We start from the raw sequence: 25427 nt of genomic DNA, 5'->3' as shown, positions 1-25427 counted from the left end.
CCTAGTACAATCGCCAAGAAGGGTATTAAATGAAGAAGTAGTAGTGACAAATCTTTTTTTGATGAATAAGTAGTAGTGACAAATCTTATTGATAAGGATACAAGGTAGTGGAATATACCCTTGATTAAGGAGGCGTTTGAGGAAGATGAAGTAGCAGCAATTTGTCAAATATGGAGGTGTACAAAAAATGGGGAGTTCATAATGAGAAATGCCTATCATTTAGAAATGGCGATCGTTGTGAGTGGTAAAGGGAAATGCTCTATATTCGTGGGCATGGTAGTGTCTGAAAAAGGATATGGTAGATGAATGCTCCCAATGCAATGAAGGTATTTATGTGGAAGCAAATATGGCAAAAAGAAAAATAGTCTTGGATCCTCTTCGCCCTAAGTTGTCCAGTGGAACGAGATGCGTGGGGTATGCGTGGTAGGAAGTTACAAAAAAGTTGTAAGGAAGACGAGGAGTTTATTTATATTGTGGAGGATCTGCAACATAAATTAGAAAATGATGAATTTGAATTAATGGCGGTTGTGGCAAGAAACCTTTGATTCAGAAGGAACTCTTTGGTTCATGGGGGAAACTTTAGCCCTCTTACTCTTTGCCTCAGTGAGGTTGAAAGAAAGACAAGAAGGTGGTAATCCTACAAACCAAACGTGGCAAGCCTCTACACGAGGGTTTGTGAAGGTAAATTAGGATACGACCGTGGATGAGAACAAAATGAAGATGAGTATAGGTGTGATTGTCAAAGATGATGTGGGAGAGATGTTGGGGACTTTGATGGCCCCCAAACCATACATCACTAATCCGGTTGTTGCATAGATTGGCGGCTTTAGTGTTTATTTGAGATTTGGGGTTGCAAAAAGTTAAGTTAGAAGGTGATGCTCTTCAGGTTGTGCATACACTGATTGAGAAATAAGGGAATGAATTGGTGTAGATATGGTCAATCGATTGAAGGTGCTAGGGTTGTCTTGAACAGTTTCCCAGTTTAGCAAGTGAATCATGTTAGAAGGGAGGCAAAGAGAATTGCTTACAGGCTTGCTAAGGAAGTGCTTCCATATGGAGGAAGCTCCTCGTATTATTGATATTGTATCTGTTGAATGCTGTGTTCAAGCTCATCTTTATTAATGACTTTTTTTTTTTTTTTAAACAAGGTGGGGGGGGTTGCTTCCAGAGCCTGGTCTTTGTAATTTCAGCACTAGACATTGGACATTTGAGATAGAGTTTGATCTAGATAAGGGGTTATGGTTTTATTTATTTATTTTGAATGAGCAGATGAGGGATTATGGTTTGATTGGGGATTGGTGGTAAAGAGTGTTGAGAATGAATAGCTTTTATAAATATATGTGGATGTTTGCATATCTGAATTGGTTCAGTGAATCAGTTTGGCTGCGATGGTGAAAAATAGAAGAGAAAGAATCCTAAATAAATAAATATGAGGGGGAAGAGAAACCAGTATGAGAAAGGAAAGTTGTCTAAGTTTTTGGCATGCCAATAACCTAGGTTTTGGGCTTTCAAATTGATTGCATCTTCTATAATACTCCACTAGGGAAAACATATAGCTGTTGTCTGGATGTTGATTTCAGAAACATTGCATGCATATTTGTTGTAGTATGATTCGAACCAGCATCCATGCATACAACGGGTAAATCACCAAGTAACCGGAGGCAGAAGTTAAAAAGACTATATAAGGAGGAGAAAATCACACGCTTATATATTAGAAACATGAGAAATGCTATTTAGTTCACCGTACGATTCTCATATAACCGGGATGATGTGATAGTGAAAATCAACCATTAGATCAATATTTTGTTTTTTTGTTTTTTTTTTTTTTTTTTTTAATTTTCATAAGTATTGATTTAAGGACGAATGTTTAATGTCATGTCATTCAGTTATATGAATGTTATACAAGAATCTACTAAATAACATTAGTTTAAAAACATTGTAAATGCCTTTTTGTAAATTTGGCTTGAGCTGAGATTAGCTACAAACTGGTTGTACGTATGCTGTTCAGATACAACCTCAGACACATGTTATTCAAAAAAAGAAAAAGAATAAAAAAGAAAAAGAAAAAGAGAAGGGATATTTCCATGGGGTTGACATGCATGATTTCCGGTATACAACCCTATGTGCACATGGAGAAAACAATAGCATAAAAGACAATCTGATAGCGAAATGGAAGTTTCGTTTATAGTTAATTAGGTCCATACGAGGAGTAATGTTAGAAACTATCTTTTTATCCTCTCAAATTAATGTGGCTCTTAAAATTATGATTAGATTTGACATGGATCACCATTGAATTTTGCTTTAATGATGATTTTAAAAGTCATATCAACTTTGAAATGATAAAAGGATAATAAAAAATGGTCCTTAGCTTTATTCCAACTAGCACTTTAACCAAAAGCTACTATATGTGTTTAAAAGGTGAGCTTCTTTTGTTTCCATTCTATCATTTGTTTTTGTCAACATTTAGCCTGAGACTTCTATTATTGCACATGACAATAAACCTTTTTTTTTTTTTTTTAGGTGAATCAAGGGCTCCAATGGTTTGTTGTCTGCTCTCAAAATTAAAATATTAACAAAAAATCAAAATATAAAAATAGTTTTTATCTTTATGTCACAATAAAATACTTTTTCAAATAAAAAAAAAAAAAGTTTTTTTCCAAATCAATACATGCATATATATATAGAGAAATGCTAGAACATCTCCTAGTGTTCTCCTGTAATGGCATAGATGTAATTAAAAAATTACATCTATGTCCTTTTGGATGGCATAGATGTAATTTTTTAATCAAAAAAATTACATCTATGCCATTCTAAGAGAACACAAGGAGATGCTTTAACATTCCTAAGGAGATGCTTTAACATTCCTCATATATATATATATATATATATATATGCTTGATAGCAAATATCATACTTTCCAGTCTTGGGTTGGCCAAAGGTACCCGCGTTGTTGCTTCGGGCAACTAATCAATCACCAGTTTGGCATATGATCACCTTTGTCGACAGATTTTACATGTCGATTCTCACATACGTCGCCAAATGTTGATATAGTTGATTGCATGCCCAACACTAACCAAAAATGCCTACAAATGAGACTGGGGACAAAAATAAGTTGAGAGACTTTTCGATTGTGCCGTCAGGAAATGTCTCCGATGTCTAAGTTAATGAAGATTGTTGTGGAGGAAGAAATAGTTGCGATGGCTGCTGCTCTTTTCTTATACTAGGCGTCCCCCAGCATAACTGCATGAGCTATTCGATCCGTTCTTTCTGATCTATTGAGTCTTTCGTCTCTTTCTCAGATTACGATAATTAATTCCTTCTAACTATCAATGCATGGATGATGATTAATGCATGTATATGTATATATTCTTTACTAATTAAGAAAATGAAAAACAAATATTGATCGAGCTGTCATAGTGTCATTCAAACTCACCCAGCCGAGGAAGAAGATAAAAAACCAGAAGAAAAAGATATATATATATATATAGTACTATTCTTATTGAAGCATATCCCAAAGGACATGCAGGATCTTTCATTTCATAGTAAGAGAAACACAATAGTACTTCATTGCCGAGGCATTGAAGACCATTCGTAGCAGATATCATACCGACCAGTCTTGTAATTGTACATGCATGGGTGTTGCTCTGTTATTTCCCACAAACAGGTGTTACATAGAGGCTGATCCCTGTTGGCTATGTAGATGTCGAAACGATGGAACTGACTTGGCCATGACATGCTGCAGAAGAACTGCGTTGTCCCCCAGAAGCCTGGCCTGAACCCGAATTCATAGTATCCATTGAAGGGAATTGTGTGGACTCCGAGGTCGTCGTTCTTGGACTTGCAATGTAGTACGAGGTCTTTAGCAACGCCTAAGTTGTTGGTGACGCGCACGCGTGCTTTGTGTATCAAAAACCCGGCCTCGCTCACAGAAATATGAAGCAGAAGAAAGAGCTGTGCAAGCAACCAAACATGTTTAGTGAATGGAGTACTCATGTTAATTTGCTGCAACACTGCAATAATACATGCATGTGGTGTGGGAGAGATCGACTAGAGAGAGGCTTTAAGGAAGGGAAACTGTACGTTCTCATTTGGCTTGCTATTTAATTCGGCTTGTTAATTAAAGTAATCCTGACAAACTTTACAGCTAATTGTGATAAATGTTTGTAACAATTTGGAAAGAAGTTGATGACCTTTATTTAATTCAGGATTGTTCAAATATTAATTATGGTGTATGCAGTTAGGGGACTTTAATTAATTAGGGATACGATTTCGATTTCAAATTAATGGAAATGGAGATAAGCAATTTTATGATTGAGATTTTGTTTTTGTTGCATTATTTAGTGTTATGTTGTTTTAAAATAATGTAATAATATATTTACTATGTGATAACGTATATACCGTTAGACAATTTTTTTTTACATAATACCAAGAAAAATAGATAAGAGGAGAAACAAAAAGGGCACTGTCGGAGTTGAATATTTAATTTGTGAATTGTCGTGAACATGGCTATTGCAAACTGACTCTAAATAGTAAACGACATTTAGAGTGGACGTTTTTGCTGAAACACCCACCGCCACCTGTACACTGGCCATTTCAACACCCTTCCGGCAACCTAATTCCGGTGAACTTACTGAGAGCTAGTGGCTAGAGCCCTCAAGTGTCGGCAGGCCAAATAATATTCAAGGTAGTTTCTAAATTTCCTTAGTCTACATGCTTGATTCATGTTTATACATTGCTTTTTGCGGACTTGATAAAAGTCCATGAGAAATCCACAGTTTTGGACGTGATAAGATGTGATTTTTGCGGGGTTTATGTTGTTAACCCTTGGGATTATTGTGGATGGCTTGAGCTTTGGGATTTTAGTATAACTAAGTCAAAAGTTTAATTTTTTTTTTTCTTTTTTGTTGACATGATAATGGGTGGCTTGAGCCTTAGGCGTATGGCTCTCAATTGAAATAAGCCCTCAGCTTTAAGGATCTAATATAATAAAATTAAAGTTAATAAAATACTCTTTAATTAAGGCCATCACTTAATAATTGTACAATAAAGATTATTTCCTAAACAAATTTTAACTTTAATAGGATAAAAATTTAATAAATAGTTTCTAATTAAGGCCCTCAATTATGGTAAAAGTAATTACAAATTGAAAATTTAATTACATATTTAGAAAAAAAAATCTATAAATTCTTGAAAAGTCCCACTTATTTATTAGTTTTAAAAGCCCTATTTTTACATTTATGAAATTAGTCCAACTTATAATTTTTTCTTCAACGTTTTATTTGAATTGAATGTTTAGAAAAATATGAAAAGTCTTCAAAGTACATGAAATCTCATTGTTTGCGTTGTGCATTATATTTTATTACAAATCAATCTTTATATAAAGTATTTCTATTTTTCATTAAATCTTATTATTTCATGTATTTGAATCAACTAATAAGTTATTCTATGTCTAATAAGTAAAAAAAAGAAAATTAAAATACGTTTTACCTGTAAATAGAAGAAAGTTCTCTAATTGACATATTGAATAAAAAAATATAATATAAATATTAAAATAAATTTAATTTGATTAATATTTAAATATAAAAAAAATACCTCATAATTTATTGAACCGGCCTTGAAGACGATGGAGTGGGGGAGGCTTTTGTTTTCTTTGTTTCAAGAAGTGCTTGATAATGGGCAAATGGAGTGCCAATTTGCTAACAATGAAAGAAACAGAGCGCCAGTTCTAAATTCATGAAAAAGTTTCCTTTTTTAATCCCACTTATTGGTGGTTTCTGAATGTTAATTCTGGAGACTAAAAAGTTTGGTTTGTTATTTTGTGGCAGTTAACAGAAGCTTGTTGTTGTTGACTGTTGAGAATGATATACACAGCGATTGACAATTTTTACTTAACTGATGAGCAGCTGAAGGACTCGCCTTCTCGGAAAGATGGTACAGATGAAGCGACCGAGACTACCCTACGAATCTATGGCTGTGATCTCATCCATGAAAGTGGCATCTTGCTTAGACTGTATCCTGCTTTGGTTTCTTTTTATCCCGAATTTATGTTGGTTAATGGAAATGTTTACTTTTCCGACATTCAGTTATTTCCTTAATCTTGTTGCTTACAGACCTCAAGCTGTGACGGCCACTGGGCAGGTTCTGTTCCATCGTTTCTATTGCAAGAAATCATTTGCCCGCTTCAATGTGAAGGTTAAGCTTTGTTCTCCTGTTATCCTCTCTTTCATTGTCGAGACACAGAGGAGAAGAGAAGGAAAACAAAGGATTTTTATTTTTATTTTTTTGTTAAAAAAATATGTATATATATATATATATATCGATCTACAAGGTTCTAGTTTCATATTGATAATGCACCCTCTGCTAAGCCAAATGGTTGTTTTGAGCTTCATTGAGTTAGGGTCCATGTTTTCACGAATGTCTTTTTGTTTTCAAGCATTTTATCTGGAACAAATGAATAAGTAGTTGTTTTATTGACTATAAAGAGGCTGCACAAAACCATTCTGCCCTTGTTCATCATCTAAAACTTTTCTGGGATGTGATAATGTCTTGCAGAAAGTCGCAGCGAGCTGTGTGTGGCTTGCATCAAAGCTGGAGGAAAGCCCAAGGAAAGCGAGACAAGTCCTCATTGTTTTCCACAGAATGGAATGTAGGAGGGAGAACTTACCAATAGAGTATTTGGAAGTTGGTTCTCAGGTTAAGCATCCACCTTCTTCATATTTTAAAATTACCTTAGTTTTTTTTGTTGTTTTCTTCTTTTCCTTTATGGTTTTTTTTTTTTTTTTTGGTTTGCAGAAGTAACCTCTTGTTTCTTCTTTTAAAAGTGAATTCTCATAGTTTTCAAATTCTTTTTGCTTCTTTTCTTACAGAAATATCATGACCTCAAGACAGACTTGAGCAGAACAGAAAGACATATATTGAAAGAGATGGGATTCGTTTGTCATGTCGAACATCCTCATAAATTCATATCCAACTACCTTGCCACCCTTGAAACCCCTCCAGAATTAAGGCAAGAAGCATGGAATCTAGTAGTTAATCACAAGTTGTGTCCTTCCTTTTCTTAATATTTGGTCATCCACTTACCATCAAAACTTTTAATCTGAAATTGGTATTCTTCAATTGAGAATTAAGTGTCAATTAATTTACGTATGTCTATTTTGATGTGTGGGAGCCTTCCCTTTGTTTTGACTATTAGAGTTTGTTGCTAACGGTCTACCATGTGAAGTTACCAATGAAGGATTTCCATTGTTCAGTATTTCTCATGACAGTGGTTCCTACTTGGTTTGCTAGCCTATTGTTATTATTGAAATCTGATAAATTGAGGAATGTAGCAAGGATAATTAAGTAGATGCTAACTAGCATATCATTGAATTTGGATAAAATAAAAAAGACCTTTGCTAGCAGCCCCCCGTAGTCCTGAACCATAGAATCGAGCTGCTGATCGTTAGGTATTTGTAAACCATTTGGGATGACAAGTTTATAAAAAGGGGAATGGGAATTTATTACAAATTTAGTTTTATGTCTGCCAAAATAAAAGTGTAGTTTGTTTATTAAACCAGGCTTTAAAAATAAAGAATTGTCAAAAAACATGTTCTCTAAATTCAATGTTCTGACTTGTTTTGAAGCCTGGTTTGAATGATGGATTTGAATCTAAATTCAAGTCGGACACAATTCTTCATTGGTGTACTTGAATCTAAATTCATGTTCTCTAAATTATTCGTTGGTGAATTGTCAAAAAACATTGTTGCTAATTCTTTTTGGACCACATGGCATCTCCTACACTCTAAATAAGGGGTGGACGATGAGGTAACAGATTCAATGCAGTATTTGTCTGACTTGTTCTTTCCCTTATAGAAAAATGTATTAAGAAAATTTGTACAAATTAATTGCCTTTTGTGCATGGGAGGACTAAGAATTGAAATTAGAAGTTTAACAATATGAAGTAGTTATATGGTTGTTACTTTAGCTGAGGAAAAATTTCTCTTGCTTTAATTACTTATGCAAAAACTTTAGGAAGAACAAATTCCATGAGGTTTACCTTTTTCTAAGGAATCGCTGTGACAGGGCCTCTAGAGAAATTATGGATAGTTTTCAAAAGGGAAAGATATCTACATATGCTCAAAAAATCATATATGTTGGAGCTATAGGTAGCATGATAGCAATGGAAGGAAAGATGAGTCAGTGTAGCTTGAATAAGCTATAGAGGAAATAAGGTGATTAAGATAAAGGGGTGGCAGAGGAGTGAATTGGATTATATGTGGATGCAATTGGAAGTAGCACCATCTCGTAAAAGGAGAGACTGTTGCAGCATTGCTGATTTGATTTTTCAGCTGCAACAAAGATCATTGACTATACTGTCATGCAGTGATAGAGTTCTCATTAAAGATGCAAAAGCCCACCAGGACGACAAGGAGCAGTGCTTAAAGAGGCATCTGTTGAGAGATTTAAAAATGTGTTCTACGACAAAATTACTATGATTGATAGAAATTAAATATGATTTGTTTAGATAACATTCATAGGTGTCTTTAGTATCATATATGAATATGAATTATATAATCAGCAATAGAATTGGGATTGCCAAAAATGTTCATAATTCATCTAGTATATATGAGTCTGCACTATATAGTCTTTCACAGTCATAGTGTTTTTTTAAGCCATTTTTTTCTTTACACATTAATTGCCATATGATGATTGTGTGCCTAATTGCTTGGAGACTTCAAGGCTTTCTTTTCTTATGTGTATAAGCTCAGTCAACCAAACTCAACTCAGTCTTAGTCTTAATTAATTTTCTGGGTGACGTAAATCCTTTTTCTCCATGTAGCCCTATCTAAAGCCACAATCTTTATCTTTTCAATGATCATGTTGTTCCTTACCATTCTACAAGTCTTATTTTCTTGGTCTCTCTTTAGCACTTTTAGCTCTTGCTTGAACCTTAGAACCATGCTATCATTTGCTTCTTTTTTTCTTTCTTTCTTTCTCATTTTTTTTTAATCTTTTCTCCTTTCCTCTTTTTGAAGTAGCACTAGTTTTGATGATGTTTTAGTATGTAGGTAGGATGTATAGCCCAAGAAGAGTTCTTGAATGTTGTTTGTTTATCTGGTGACCACACTGCCTGGAGGTAATAGTGTGCTAGACAGAATCGCATTCTACTATGTTTTAGAATAATGTTTAGAATTCCAAAGCATGTACTAACTTATCTTCAATTGTTTGTGGTTTTTTGGTGTCTTCTGATTGTGGCAGTGACTCCATGCTTTTTCACTGTGGATTATACTTCAATTAGTAGTCTGATTTGTTGTTTAACTCTGTTTTAATATTGAAATTTGAACAGTTTGCGCACAACCTTGTGTGTTCGATTCAGGAGTGAGGTTGTGGCTTGTGGAGTTGTCTATGCTGCTGCTCATCGGTTCCAGGTTCCCCTTCCTGAGAATCCACCATGGTGGATTGCATTTGATGCGGACAAGTCTGGGATTGATGAAGTTTGTAGAGTTCTGGCTCACCTGTACAGGCCTAAGGCACAGTACATTCCAGTCTCTAAGGATGGAAACTCTTTTACATTTTCCAGCAAACCAACCCAGCCAGTTTCAAAGATGAATCTATCGTATTCTTTAACTTTTTAAGTTTCACTCGAACCATTAAGTCTCTGCTAATATTCTTTCTACAGTTTCTACAATTGCCAATCCCTTACCAAGTGTTGGATAATTGTTAGGCAAATACTACCTGTGTTTTTTTTTTTTTTTTTTTCCCTGGAGTTCGTACTGTAGAGGAGGTTTCTTAGATCACCTCATTTTTGGTGATGGAACAAAAGCACTTGATGCTTTGTTTAGAGAAAAGATGGCAATGTGTTGACTGCAGAAAATTTTCTCCGTCACATAATTCCACTTATTAAACTATGATCTCCCCAGGAGATTGGAATCAAATTAGCAAGATAGGTTTTTTATTTCATTGCTTTTTCTATAGGAAGTTCCAAAGACTAGCCCTACAGATAACCTGAGCCAGCTTCAGCAGCAGTTAATCTAGAATCTAGAGGATCCAAATTCCAAGTATACATTGGTAAGAGTAGCTGTTGACAAGCTGAAGGAATCTAAGAAAGGTGATGATGAACCAGAGAACATTCTTGTTGATGGACAAGCAAGAGACGAGCCCATGCCAAAATCCAACCCTGAGCACAGAACAGAGGCAAGTGGAGAGAGAGAGAGAGAGAGAGAGAGAGAGAGAGAGAGAGGGTAATGGACAGAGAGAGGGAGAGGGAGAGGGAGAGAGAGAGATGGTCCACTTTACAACCATTTTGTTCATGATATGTCTTTGATTTTGATTTTATGGGTGTCTTTGATTTTGTAATATGGTGTGATCTTCTTTTCTCATTATTCTCAGATTGTCTAATGAAATGTTATTTCTCTTGTGAATGCAGGAGGCATTCGGGGAAATCAAGACATCCATCACTCATCACTAGGTATGTGTTTTGTTCCCTTTGTACTTGATCTTGGACTCGGCCCTTAGCAATTCAACTCCTTTTCCATATTGCTTTTCTCATCTTCTGGTTACCTGTAATAGCTTTGCTTCATGGCAGGTACTATACTTGGTATGTGCCAGCCAGAGTGAGCTATCTTAAACGCTTTACATATTAACTTGGAGGAATGTGGTCTTTCTACAAATTCAAGAGACAACGATCATACAAATAGCAAATTATGGCACCACAGAAATTATTATTAATGATCATAATCACAAAAACATTAGCAAGTTAATAGAACCAAAAACAATTATGCAGACCGGTGCCTGTCTATGTTCTTAAAATCTCCACAGGAATCATTCAGTTTGCCATGTTTCTTGTCTTACCCAACTAGAATTATCCCAGCTAAGATAGAATCCATCATTCTTTACCAGCCAATAGACCGTCCCATGATTCACATCTCTGTCGGGCTCAAACGCATGCCAGGAAGCAAACCATCTTCCCCATTCAGCTTGACAGTAATGTAAAGCATTTTCTACTACGGTCCACTGGTAATCGTCCCCCACGTTGAGCGTGTGGATTCCAAGATGCGTATTTGTATGTTCCGACGTGCATTCAACCTTCACCGGTTCTGATTTCACCGGCAAAGCGTTGGTGACATGAACGACGGGCAACTGAGCTCCAGATGCTATTGCACTAATGATAGTCCACGCAAGGACAAGGAAGAGAAAGCGGCCCCAAGTAGTCATTTTTGTGAACATGGTGGCTGTGAATGTGAGGATGTATAAATATAGTGTCGGCTAAAAAAAGCCTTGGTCTAATTAACAGCCCCAAAATAGAAAACCTCCTAAGAAATGGCATTAAAAGGCTGTTAACAAATATAGTTCTTTGAACATAGCGTTAATTAGAAGGTTCCTAAGAGAGAAAGATACTTAAAAATTGCATTTTCTAAAAATAATGAAACAAAATAATTAACCATCTTATAAGGTCAGGCTGTAATCTCCCTTAAATATCTTATAACGTCAAAAATCCTTAAATGAGATTTCATTAAGTTCAAAATTTTAATGTACAATATTATGATTATATAAATGCCGAGTTTCAACTTAGAATTGGTATAGAATTATGACACGTGACGTGAACCCATAATTTTTAAATACTGAACCCGTCTTTTAGGCAAAAAAAACCGGTGAATTTTAAAGGTTGAACCGGTTTTGTCATGATTTTAATAAATTTATTGTACTTTAATGAAAAGATCATGAGTGAATCTTCATGAGACCAAAATAATGACTTTTTCGCATTATAGCATTAGTGTCATTATAGCCGCATTAAGTGGTGAGATTTTTTTTATAAAAAAAATTAAAATTAAAAACATATTACATTTCCCATATTCAACCAACTAGGTATTGCATGCATTAATTCTAAGTGGTGAATTTTTTTATTTTTTTTTTCTTTTCTTTTCTTTTCTTCATACTTTCCGTTTTTAACCATGTATACATATGTGAATATATTTTCATAAAAATAAAATGTTTTCTTTTCTTTGTATTTTTTTTTTCTAATGTTCATAATTATTTGCGCTGTATTTGTATTGAAATATAATAGGTATCACACTAAGAAATTCCTAATAATTTTGTATTAATGCTTTGATAATTAAATTAAACCATGTATTCTTCTTGCTATTTTTTTTTCTTTATACTTTTCATTTTAAACCATGTATACCTATGGGAACAAAGATTTAAACATGTTTTAATGTATATATATTAAACTAAGATAAAGACTCTTATGTTTTTTGGATTTTTTTTTTTTTTTTTAATGTGATTTACTCTATTTTCGACCATTTTTTGAAAGTGTTTTTATGTTTTTTAAAGCAAAACAAGGTAAAAATTTATTTGATTGTTGTGCATAAAAGAATATAAATACTTTCGAAACACCAAAGAGATATTAAGCATTGAACATGATGTGATGATTTATTTGATTGCGTTAAATAATACCACTACTCAAAGATACAATTTTTCACCACCTTTCCTCCCTCACTACTTTTTGAGTTTATTTATTTATTTATTTATTATTATTATTATTTTTTAAAAATAAATTAAGGTGGATTAAGGTGATGAACCACCTTACCACATACATAGACAAGGTGGTGAAAAGTTGTATCTTTGAGTGGTATTAAATTATTACTCTATTGGAGACTCTGCTAATTTTTTATTAATGTTTTGTAATCATAATATACAGGTTTTCTTCTTACTTCTTTTTTTTTCTTTTTTTCTTTTTTCATTTTAAACTCCTCGTATGTGAACAAAGATTTTAACATTGTTTTAATTTATATGGGTTAAAATAAAATTAAGGGTCTTAACCTTTAATGTCTTTTTATTAAAGGATGTGCGATAGTTTTTTTTACACACATTAGGTAATAAAAAGTACGATGAAGATGTGTTTATATTCTTAAATTAAATTATAACCGCGCATAGCGTAGGTAATGAGCTAGTTGTATTAAAACAAAAAGACCTAATTTAGACTATTTACCTTAAGTCCCAATTTATTTGCTAACCTTTTCTTTTAGTTATAAAATACTAATTATGAGATATTTGTCGGAGAAAATTATATATAATCGTATACATCGTGAAAAGTGGAGGATTAATTGACCAGATTGAAACGAAAGTTTTTAAAAGATAATTAACGATCCTAATTTGATTTCGAGTAATCTTTCTTGCACAATTCTTGTACAACTTTTACACAAGTCTAACAATTTTTTATAAAGATCAACCATTGAATATTTTTAGAAAAAAAATGATCATTATACTCATTTCTCACAACAAGCTGACATGGCTGGTAATATTTTATTATTGTTTACAAAAAGAAAAGAAAAGAAAAGAAATAATAAAATATTATCAGCCACGTCAGCTTGTTGTGGGGCTGTTGTGAGAAATGAGTGTAAGGATAATTTCTCTTTTTAGAATCTACATGTAGGAAAATAAATTCAATAGTTAATCATTAAAAAAAGAAAAAATTAAAATTATTACAAAAATTATGTAAGAATTATACAAAAAAATCATTACTCCTTTCATAATATGAAATGCATAGAAATTATTGAGGCTAAGAGCACTAGTAGCAGTTACCCTATATTGGTTCCCTTCCCTATATTTAGGGAAAATTTCATGAAAAACATCAAAAAACCTCCCACAGCAGATGCCCTATATTTAGATGAGAGGGTTGGGAATGAATAGTAATTCACAATGTATACATGTCTACTATTCATTCCCTATGTATTATTTTAATAAAAAAGAAGTATAATTAATTGATATAGGGAATATAGAAAAAGTAGGAAAGAGAGAAAAAGAATAAAATAAGAGTAAAAAAATAATATTTAATTGATATAGGGAAAGGTAAGGGAATCTATTGTGGGGTATTTTTTTATAGGGAAGCAAAAAGTAGTATTGTTCCCTAAATATAGGGAAATGGTTGGGAATCTGCTGCTAGTGCTCTAAGCAGGCCTTCCCTTGGATTGTCGTCCATGACGTGTCCCGGTGTTTGTGCAGTCTGCCTTTAATTCTGAGACAAAGACACAAAGTTTAGCAATCTCTCCTGGAAAAAAAGAATAAAATAAAAAGTGACGTAACAGTAAGTTCTAAGGCAAAAGTATGGCAGATTTTCAGGGCTAGATTCTTGTGTTTGTCGATTTTCGAAGTTTAATATGAACACATGATAGTGGATGTTCTTGCGTTTCAAGTATGGCATCACCTTTCTTGACGGCATTACTTGCATTGTATAGCAATAACTTTCTACATATAGCTATATATTCTTATGTTCTGAAATTAGTGGCGGAACTCTGATTTTGGTTCACGATAGACAAGAATTGACGTCCTATATTACTCGGATATGGTAATGGAGATGTGTTTGTATGTATATTCACATTATTTTTGACACAACGTGTTTTAAAGTTGTGATGATCATAAATCTATTAGAACTTCACAGTTAAGTGTGCTTCTGTGAGAGTAATACCATAATGGGGGACTTCCTGAAAAGTCTGATTCGAGTGAGCCAACAGCGGACAATATTGTATCGTTTGGAGTGAATTCTTACACAAGATTTAAAAAAGAGTTGAAATAAAATTGATTGTTAAAAATATTAGGTACCATATGTTGAAAAATAGAGGAAGATTTGACATATGGAGAACAATTTCTTACAAACAATGTTATAGGAGTTCATACAATCCGGCCTATAAAAAGTGACATATGTCTTTTAAGCATGTGAAAAACAAGTTTTTTTTTTTTTTTTTCCTTCTTTAATTTCATAGAGTCCCGAAGTACTCATTCATTCTAAGAGCTTGGCCCAGTTCATACAATCTAGCCTATAAAAAGTGACATGTGTCTTTTAAGCATGTGAGAAACACATTTTTTTTTAATGTCATAGAATCCCGAAGTACTCATTCATTCTAAGAGCTTAGCCCGGTTTAGATGCTCATACCTTAACGGGCTCTCCTCTCTATGGTTAGCTAGCCCCAAAAAAAGTAAACAAGGGCAAGGTAGGACATCTATGTTCTTATTTAGGTTCCGTTTGTTTTATCGTAAAATGTTTTTTATAAAATGTTTTTCTTATTTTTTCGGTGTTTGGTGTGACAAAATATTTTGGGTTTGACCAAGAAAGCTTCTTAACTTTTGGAAAATGATTTACATTTTTAAATTTCGTACATCATTTTTCGAGTTTGAGTTTCTCATTTTCAAACTGTTAGTTTACCACCAAGCCACCTCGGACAACTACCGAGCCACCCCGGACAACTATCGAGCCACCTCAGACCATCATTAAGCCATTTCTAACCACTATCGAGCCACCGCTAAACCCCCATTGAGCCACCTCGAACCACTAGCCATCCCGAGACCATCATCGAGCCACCCTCGGAATATCACCAAGTCACCCATGGGCTAATGCCAGACCACTATCGAGCCAAAACCGGACCACCGTTGAGCCACCATCGAACCACCGTCGAAATACCATGGGGCCACATTCGGCTATTGCTGGACCACTAACGAGCCTCAGCTAGACCATTGTCGAAACTCAAATTATTGAATTAATTTATATATATATATATATTGTTGTGAACAAAAATTAATTTTTATAGGTTAATATGATTGAATGAAAATATAAAAAAAATATTTGTGATTATCTATACAAGTCAAACACCGAAAAATGTTTTCATGAGCAAAAAACATATTTTTGAAAAACGATTTTCCTGAAATGATTTTTCGCTGGAAAACATTTTAAGCTGAAACAAATAAAGCCATAATTATCATTAAAAATATAAATATAAATGTAACTTGTAATTTATTTTTTGCTTTAATTTATTTAGTTGTTTTCGACAATTTTTCATATTTTGAAACGTCTATATATTCATCAACACATTAACTCAAAATTAAGAACAATCCAAATATAAAAATTTAGAAAGATAAATTGATTAGTCAAGATTAAATTAAGAAAATAAACCCATGTGAAAGTTTCACAACATATCTGAAATTTTTAAGGAGTTCTATGTGTGCTTTAATTTCTTTAAAAAATTATTACAATGTCTAGTTTTTCTAGTTTTTATTCCAATTTTCGTTCCCAATTATTAAAATCTGCATATAGAGAAAATTGTTAAAAAATTAAAAATTAAAAAAAAAAAAAAAAAAGGAAAAAAGAAAGATACCATAAACTGACCCAGGTGATAGTAATGAGTATGACAGTTCAATAATGAAGATGATGAAAATGATTTAAGATAATGATTTAGTAAAATAATTCAAAAATATAATATAAAGGAGAATCATTTAGTGATCATAGAGATGACGTAATAAACATTCTTATTTGGTATCGATTCAAAGTGGAGATTGATACAAGATACAAAGCCTTGATGCAGATGCCGGAAGATATAAGGAAAGGAAAATAGTACTAGATACAAGATATAAACAAAAGATAGAAAAGAAATGAGAGATAGGCACTCAAGATGGCTTACAGATTTCCTCTCAAATGACCTCTGCCTTCTAACATATCTTACATGCCTTTTATAGGCTAAAAGAAAAGGAAAACTACAAATATGAACAGTAGTAAATATCCTGCATATCTTTTTGAACAGTAAAGGTAGCAATAATTCAATATTCTGCATGCGTTCTGAACAGTAAAGACAACAATAATTCTTGAATCTTCTGAGCATCATTGATTATTTTTGTCTTTTGCGTTGGCGGATGCAGTAATAATTCTTGAACATTGATAATTTTGTCTTTTGCGTCGGCGGATGTGAAACTGATAATGATTCATAAAGTCTTCATACCATAAATGATTCTTCAAAAAAGTCTTCATTTGCGTCGGCGGATGTGAAACTGATAATAATTCATAAAGTCTTCATATCATAAATGATTCAATCTTTCATATCATAAATGATTCTTCAAAAAAGTCTCAAAAAAGTCTTCACGTCATAATTCTTCATAATTTCTTCAAAAAAGTCTTCATGTCATAATTCTTCATAATTATAAATCTGCATAAGGATTCTGAGAATCTGCATAAGGGTCTTGGGAATATCCAGGTAGTACTGGTTCATCTTCATCTTCATCATCTGATAATTGAGATAGAGTTTCGAGCAGATGGTTTTTGAACTCATGCTTTGAACTGGAGGAGGCTAATTTGGCATGATTGATGCTTTTCTTTACAAGAAACTGATTTGAGGCTAGAAATTGGTATATACATAATTTAGTAATTTTTGTAATGATACCATTATAATCATATTTATCCCACCATTTGACTGCAGTAGTGCGAACAATATATCTAATATTATCATTAGAAGATTGGGGATTATACACATTATCTTCTGGGAAAAAGAAATTATAATCCCAAGACATGATCCAAGGAATATTAAAATGAAGGAAAAAATAGAGTTATGGAGGAAATCTATTGAAAGGAGACGGAGAAGGATGAGTCTTTGAATAATCTAAAAATTTGTTGCAAAGAGGAGGTGGTAAAATACCAGTTTCTGCTCCAAAGAGCTTCCACCAATATTCAAACCATAATGACAATGATTGGACTAGATGAATTCTATCAAATGTAAAAAACCAAGAATGTTGATAACGATTATTCAGGAGGTAGAAAGTATTATACCAAGCTTTTTGATAATCAAAATAATTATAAGTTTGGGGATCAAAAGGCTGAGAAAATTTTCGGCCTTGCCAAGGGCTATAATTCCACTGGGCTGGTGAAAGAACATTTTTAATTGTGCATATTAGAAAAAAACAATTCTTTTATGTTCTGGATCGAATTTGCAAGGGGTATGAGATAAAATAACTGATCCGGAATCCACTATGATAAATTTATAAATTTTTTGAGATTTATTTTTCTTTTCTGGCATAAAATCTCATCCTGGTGGGAACACTTTTGTTACTAATTCTCTGGCATTCTTCATATGCTGATACTCAAATTCTATAGGGAACAACTTTGGCTGGACTGATTTGTATTTATGCAATATTTGAGATGGTTGGGCAAAAGTGGGTATTATTGGTGCGGGACAAAGAGAACTTATACTGTTTGATTTTGAAGAGGAATGATCATTTGAGGAAGATGATGTTGCTTGAGCAAAAGTAGCTAATTTAGAAGGTAATGTAGGAAAATTTCCTAAAATAGTGAATTTATTTTGGGTTGGAACAATATTCATGGAGGGAGAAGTGACGGAAGGATTAGTCGAAGATGATTGCTTATTCATGGCATGATAATCACCAGGGTTTTGAATTTTTGATCTATCTAGCTTATTCATTTTCCCTGTAAAAATTTAAAGGTTAAGAAATTAGGAACACTATTTGATTCTCCTTTTATATATTCAATTTTGAAATCAAAAGAACTTAAAATTGCTTGCCATCTAACAAATATTTGTTTGGAAGCAAAATTTTTAACATCTTTTTATAAAACATCTTTTGCACTTTTACAATCAACACGAACAAGAAATTCTTGATTTAAAAGATCATCTTGAAATTTATGAATGCATAATACAATAGCTAAAATTTCTTTTTTAATAGTACTATAATTTTGTTGTGCATTATTCCATATACCAAAATGATAACAAACTAATTGTTCTTTTGAATTAGAAGTTCTTTGTTTAAGGATACCTCCATATCCTATTTCTGAGGCATCTATTTCAACAATTTTGAAAGTATTAGGAGAAGGAAGACCTAGACATGGAAGGACTTTGACATGTTTTTTAACCTGCTTAACAATTTCTGTATGTTGAGTAGACCAAGGAGGGGGATCCTTTTGTAATCGCTGATAAAGAGGTTTACAAATGATTCTAAGATTTTCATAATAATCAAAAATATAATTTAAGCTTCTCAGAAATCTCTGTAACTAATTTTTGTCTTTTATTTCATCAGGAAATTTATCTGCAAATTGTAATGATCTATTTATGGGGGTAATAGTATTTTGAACAATATTATGACCAAGAAAACGAATATTATTCTGAAATAAACTAATTTTAGTTGGTGAAACTACTAATCCATTATTTTTTATGATTTGGACAAAAGTATGTAAATGTTTCCAATGTTGTTCGATTGATTTGGAGAAGATTAAGACATCATCTATGTATACAATGGAGAAGTTGGTAAAATGAGTGAAAATTTCATTCATAATATTCTGAAATTCACTAGGAGCATTTTTTTAATCCAAATGGCATGACATTCCATTCATAGTGTCCAAAAGGAACCGTAAAAGCAGTTTTATATCTGTCTTTTTCATCTATTTGGATTTGCCAAAATCCACTTTTCATATCAAATTTTGAAAATATAGTAGTATCATATAATCTTGAAAGTAAATATTTTTTATTAGGAATTGGATATCTTATCCATTTTAAAGCTTCATTTAGAGGTTTATAATTTATAACTAATCTAAGGGCTCCTCTTTCTAATTCCGCATTTTTTCTGAACATAAAAAGCTGAACAACTTCAAGGTGATTTACTTTTTCTTATTAGACCTTTTTGTAATAAGTCTTGGATTTCTTTTTTGCAATATTCTAATAATTCTTGATTCATTTGAATAGGCCTAGCTTTTGTCGGTATTGTTTTCTCATCAAAGTTTGATTCATAAGGTAATTGGACAACATGATTTTTTTATGCCAAAAAGCATTTGGAATGTTAGCACAAATTTCTAATTCTATTTTTTCTTGAAAATTTTTAATTTTTTGTTGTAATAATGGATCCTTTAATTGTTCTTCTATTCTTTTGTGTTTTAAGTCTTGTTTTAAGAACATTATTTGTTTTTCTTTTCTGTTTCTTATTTGTTTGGAAATAACATTAATAACTTGAAATATGGAAGTATCTTTTAATATATTAATATCTTTAGTCATTGGTGGTAAAATAAATTTGAATAAGATTTTTTTTCCCATAATTTTAGTACTAATTCCTTCTTCTGTTTTTATAAAAGGATCAAGTAACGCCAAAAATGAATTTCCTAATATTATTCTAGAAGCGATATTTTTTACTAAAATAAATGTAGTTTTAAAACATACTCCATCATTACAAATATGGGCATTAGGTATTTTATACTCTATATTTAAATCTTGCTCCACTAGCTTGGTGCAATTTTTCAGTCGTCTTTTCATAATATTTTGTAGGTATATTCCTTCTTGGATACAATTCATATCTGCGACTGAATCTAATAATGCTACAGTTGTAATTTGAAATTCAGCATTAATTATTAATGTAACTTCAACATAGCATTTTTGAAAGATTATTCTATCTATAAGATTAATGAATAAACCATTATCTACTGAATTTTGTTTGGTTTTGTCATTTTCTTGACTCTCTTTGATTTTATTATTATCTTGTAAGATTTCAATAGTTTGTTGATTTTCTGTTTGTAATGTTATAATTTCTTGTATTAATTGTTCATTAGAGATTTTAAAATTTAATTCTTGTTTTATATTATTTATTTCAAATTTTAAATCTTGAACTGTAGTAGGACGTTTTTCTTTTTTAAATTTATTAGAAACATTAGTAAAATTATAATTTATGCCATCAGTAATTATTTTCTCTTTTTGACTAATTTGTGATAAATACTTTATTTTTGTTTCTGGATCTTCAATTTGATCTATTAGTTCTAATATTATTCTTTCTTCTCTTGTTAAAGTATTTATATCTTTTCTACATGTACACATATTCTTATCTTTGCAGAAACAAAATCCTATTTCATTATCAGAATATCCATCATCTTGAGATGTAGTATTGTTATCATCAATTTGTAATAATTCTTTAGATTCTGTATCAGATTCAAATAATATATTTAAGAGTTGAGATTTTAATTTATCATCAATATTAAGTTCTTTATCTTTTACTTTGCAATTATTTTTATAATGACTAGTTTGACCATATACATGTTGTTTCCTATTATGCTTAAATTTATTAGAATTTTTTGTAGATTTGTATGATTTCTTATATGGTGCTATCAAAGGGGGAAAACTATATTGTTTATAAAAAGATCCTAATTTAAATATTTCATATCTTTTTTTAATTGATTTGTTAGTCTTAAATCATTACACAAATTTAATTCTATATGTTTTATTATATTAATAAATTCTCCATAATTATTGTGATCATTATTATTTAATTTTTTTCTAACCTTATGGGCGAAATAATTAGGTAATCCTCTTATAAATTTTTCTTTCCAATAAAGGGTTCTATTATTCATTCTGATTAATATTCTTGAAAGAAATACATCCTTAAGCCACCTAAAATTTGTTAAAGTATGGTATTTTAAATGTTTTAAATTTTCATAAATATTTTCTCTATATACTATAAATTTCCTACTAAGTCTGATCTATTAGCATCTTTATAAACATTTGCTATCATCATTATTTCATGTAAGATATTTAAAATTTCATATTCTGATAAACCATCTATATTCGATTCATACAAAACATCAGCTGTGTAAACAGTTCTTATTCCTAATTCTCTTTCTTCAAATTGTATATCTTGAGGTTTGGGTTTAGGATGATCTATTAGCATCTCTTTTTTGGCGGTATTATCCAAACGGCTATATCACTTTGATTTATTTTTATTTTTTTACCTTCTAAAGAAATAGCTTGAGATTAAATATTTTATGTGTATGTTTTTGGAAGCTATTTCCTTTATCCAAATTAAAGCTATTTCCCAGTAGCATTCACTAAGGTGCATGTCTCTTAATATTTCAAGAATGTTTCCATTGTTGTATAGTTATGATGACAACCATTGCTTTCCAAGCTTCCAAGAGCATCTGAATTACTTGACAAGTGTGTGGTTAGTGGTTGTTTATTGGTCTTCAATAATTGCATAACTTGTAAGGCTTGAAGTTTGGATGGGTGACATTACAATTTTTTTAAATTGTATACACTAGATTGAGAGTTTTTTTTTTGAACTTTATTTCTATATTTATGTTGTTCACCTAAACTAAGGCTACGTTGACAAAGTTGCTGCAATGTTTCATTACGATGAAGATAATTGTAATGATATATAGAGGCCGGCCAGTTACAACATGATGAATCTATATGTCGCCCTATTCAACTATCACTAGGGCTAGCTACATATACCTAAAGGAAAGCCGCCCTTTCACGTGTAGCACTATTATCAAAACACGTGTATAACGAAAGGAAAGCCGAACGGTTTCGCAGCTTCTACACAGAGATTGGGTTCCACATAATTAACCCATCAAGAAAAGGACCGGACAAGAAACATATTTATGATGAGTCATATGCTAACTTTAACGATCGATGCCAAGAAGAGCCAGGAAAGTACTGTAGAGGAAACAGTGCAAAGATACAAAAAGATATGTTAGAAAGCATGCTCGGTATTCTTGGAGTGTTTTAATGGAACAAGTTTGTGGAAGAGGGTCTTTCTCAGCGTCCATTTTCGATCCGTATTGGCGATAGAAAAAGACTGCTGCTATAGTGCAAGCAGATTGATCAAGATCGATCTTTCTTTTGGTCATTCTAGTGTGGTGCGTTTGCTTTGATGCAAGTTGATCGAGTTTACACACTGTACACAGTTTTCCTTAGAAATTCTAACACCTAATCATACATATAGAGTTTATGGCTCTATGCTACAGCAAAGCAGGGCATGCGTGACTTTTAATTTGACGAAGCGTTCTGATCATGGTGGCTGAAAATGACTTCACTAATTGACTACCACAACACGACTAAACAGCAAGCTTTTCAGCTTTGTTTGCGCCTCCAAATAACCAATATATGAAAGCCGTACCGAGAAAAAAAAGTTTGAGATAAAAGAGCTATCTGGAAGAGTCCAATTAATTAGTTATCTATCTGCATCTGCCCGGCCCACAAGGTCAAGAAATGTTTGAGAAAAATGAAAATTAAAAAATCAAAGACAGTCAATAATTAGTTCACAAAAGAGATGATATGTTACTCATCATGGTCTGATTAGTTCCACCACAATTTATACTTTAATACCCTTCAAGTGTGGGTTTAAACTCTCTTTTAATAAGTGGGGCTCAACACGTGAAATATTTAATTAAGAAACTAGGTTCGAACTCAAAACCTTTGCTTTGATACATTGTTAAATTACAATTTATCTCAAAAGTTTAAGTTGATAGATATTGATGAATTTAATCATTTAATTTATATTATAATATTACCATGTAGATGTTAAGCGTTCCTTTTAACAAAAAAAAAAAAAATTTAATTATGTCAGGTTGTAGCCGATTTTAGAGGTACATAAGTTGTGAGAGAGAATCTGGCTCGTTGATTTCAAAACTCAACCTATTATCTTTATGGGATTTGGCTTATGTGCTTTAAAAAATAGAGAAATTCACTTAAGGGTACCGAATTATCGTCTTTTTTAACTTAAGGTAGCTGAATTTCAAAACGTATCCATTTTTCAAAATGTCTTAATATAGCAGATCCTCTATTAGGATTTGCTATTAAATCCTGCCAAAATTTTCAAAATACCCCTCCCTTTTTTAGACGCTTTGAAGTTTAGATATTTTAAGTCAAAAATGGCGATAGTTCGGTACATACCCTTAAGTGAAGTTCTCCCTTTAAAACAATTACAACAAATATGTTGAAGTTTTTTAAGAATAAAATTAAGTTTGGATTACTGAAAAAACTACGACGTCACATGTATACTGTAGTGATTTTACAGCACCTAAGCCAAATCCATCCTTACCCCATCGGTGCTGGGTACCCAATAATTACAATGCAGAGCTATACACGTGGTATCCTTTGATATTTTTCCAAATCTGATCAAAATTTTCTAATCCTAGACGCTTAAGAAACTAGAAGATAGCTGTACATACTTTTTTGTTCTTCTTCATTTTTTGTTCTTTTTTTTTTTTATCACCAGGATTGAATTGCATAGATCCACATGATCATCAAGGTCTGACAGAAAAGATTGTGCGGATCATCCCCTCGATCGTGCGCTAGCTGTACACATGCCCTCGAGCATCCTAGCCTGTTATATTGAATATCATATCATATCCTTTAATTAATTGGTTACAACGATGGCGTGCAGAAAAGTCTTTCAATTAGTCCTTTATTATATGATTAATACAACGTTAAAAAGAAAAAAAAAATGTGGTAAAATTGAGTGAAAGCTAGCTGATAAAACATAACCTTTAATTTATTAATTTGGTGTTCCTCAAAAACTACCATGAGAAGTCTTTTGTCCAGTTGACATCATCATTGCTGAAGTAAAAGCCGTCCTCTTTGAGCAACCACAAGCACTTCCTAAGGGGGCCGCAGCGGTAAGAATCCCTGGGAACCTTAAAGGCGTCGAAACTCTTCCTCTTTTGGTCCCATTTGATAGTGCAAGAGAAATGAGTACTGGCGCTCCAGAAGTAGTTGGTCCTGACCCTCCACCCGAAGTCGTCGTGCTCTTGAAGGGCACGTCCTCCGAGATCACTGTCTTCGGACGCGCACCATATCACCAAAGGCAGCGACGAGTTGCTTGTGAAGCCATTTACCACACGGACGTCATATTCCACGCCGCCATGTAAATGCCCATCGGGTTCTAGTTCTACTATTGAAACGAAAACAATGAACAACGCTATTGCCAGCAGGGAGAAAGTAACCAAGAAGCTGATCATGGAAATTATCTTCATTTCATCGATGTTGCACTACTACTGCAGTCTGTCTGCACCAAATTAATGGCTGCTCTCAACTGTTGTCATTTATTTATACACCCACATTTATGTTATAAAATCTGAATTAGTAACAAAATTTGAATACATTTCCTTTCATATATAGATTGATGTGACAGCGTGCTCCACCGCACCAAATTAATGTTTACACGTGTCTTGATGAAATAGTAGTTTTCACATGCAGTACCATTCTGCATGAAAATTACAGGACCCTCTTTTTAATATGCAATATATGGACAGCTTCATATGAGAGGACCGTCGAATTTCATCCGGCCTATTCGATAATGACCCTGTCCGAACAGCTAGAGTAGGATTCGAATAGTTCTTCACATGCATATATGCCCCCCATATATATATGATATTACAGATAAGTATAAAGTTATGGTAATAAAGGCCAGAAATCACCAATAAAATTAAGGTTGGTTAACATTAATGTAAGTATTAGGCGACTTTCTAATATATATAGAGTTGGCATGCAGTACCCGCTGGTTTCCTGATATGGTGCGGGCAGGGCCTGCCAATTCGGTCCCAGCTACTTTAAAAGATTTTTCTTGATATTTTGCATAAAACAACCTCACTTTTTGTGAGAAAAACAGATAGAACCAATGGGAAATCTTCACGTTGTGGGAGTGGGTGATAGTGCTAATGATAGTGGTGCATGGTTTTACTTTTGAGAATTAATATATAAATGGTGTAAAAGAAAGAAAAAGGAAAATAAGATCTGTACTTCAATGACTTGTTTGTGGACAAATCCATATATGTCAAGCTGTAAAGGTCGTCCACACCCGGCCACAGATTGTGTAGCTTATCTGGGCTTTTAAGTTGACTGAGTATATGTATAATCCCTATTTGGGGA

General features: G+C 32.7%; 2 protein-coding genes across 2 annotated transcripts; one reads left to right on the top strand and one right to left on the bottom strand.

The window, feature by feature from the left end:
• Window positions 1-5647: 5647 nt before the first annotated feature.
• On the top strand, window positions 5648-10691 carry LOC133870158 (cyclin-L1-1-like). The gene is made up of 8 exons (XM_062307250.1): window positions 5648-6010; window positions 6111-6192; window positions 6553-6693; window positions 6867-7039; window positions 9326-9611; window positions 10015-10173; window positions 10406-10447; window positions 10565-10691. The coding sequence occupies exons 1-7, from the start codon at window positions 5859-5861 to the stop codon at window positions 10445-10447; spliced, it is 1035 nt and encodes a 344-aa protein (XP_062163234.1). The 5' UTR covers window positions 5648-5858; the 3' UTR covers window positions 10565-10691.
• Window positions 10692-23594: 12903 nt separating this feature from the next.
• Window positions 23595-24559, bottom strand: LOC133862941 (S-protein homolog 6-like). Its single transcript, XM_062298871.1, has one exon. The coding sequence runs from the start codon at window positions 24530-24532 to the stop codon at window positions 24077-24079; it is 456 nt and encodes a 151-aa protein (XP_062154855.1). The 5' UTR covers window positions 24533-24559; the 3' UTR covers window positions 23595-24076.
• Window positions 24560-25427: the final 868 nt, after the last annotated feature.

Source organism: Alnus glutinosa, chromosome 1 (genome assembly GCF_958979055.1).
Source record: "Alnus glutinosa chromosome 1, dhAlnGlut1.1, whole genome shotgun sequence".
In the NCBI taxonomy this organism is placed as follows: domain Eukaryota; kingdom Viridiplantae; phylum Streptophyta; class Magnoliopsida; order Fagales; family Betulaceae; genus Alnus; species Alnus glutinosa.
Note: the sequence above shows the minus strand (reverse complement) of the source record. Positions and strands in the feature narration are given on the sequence as shown.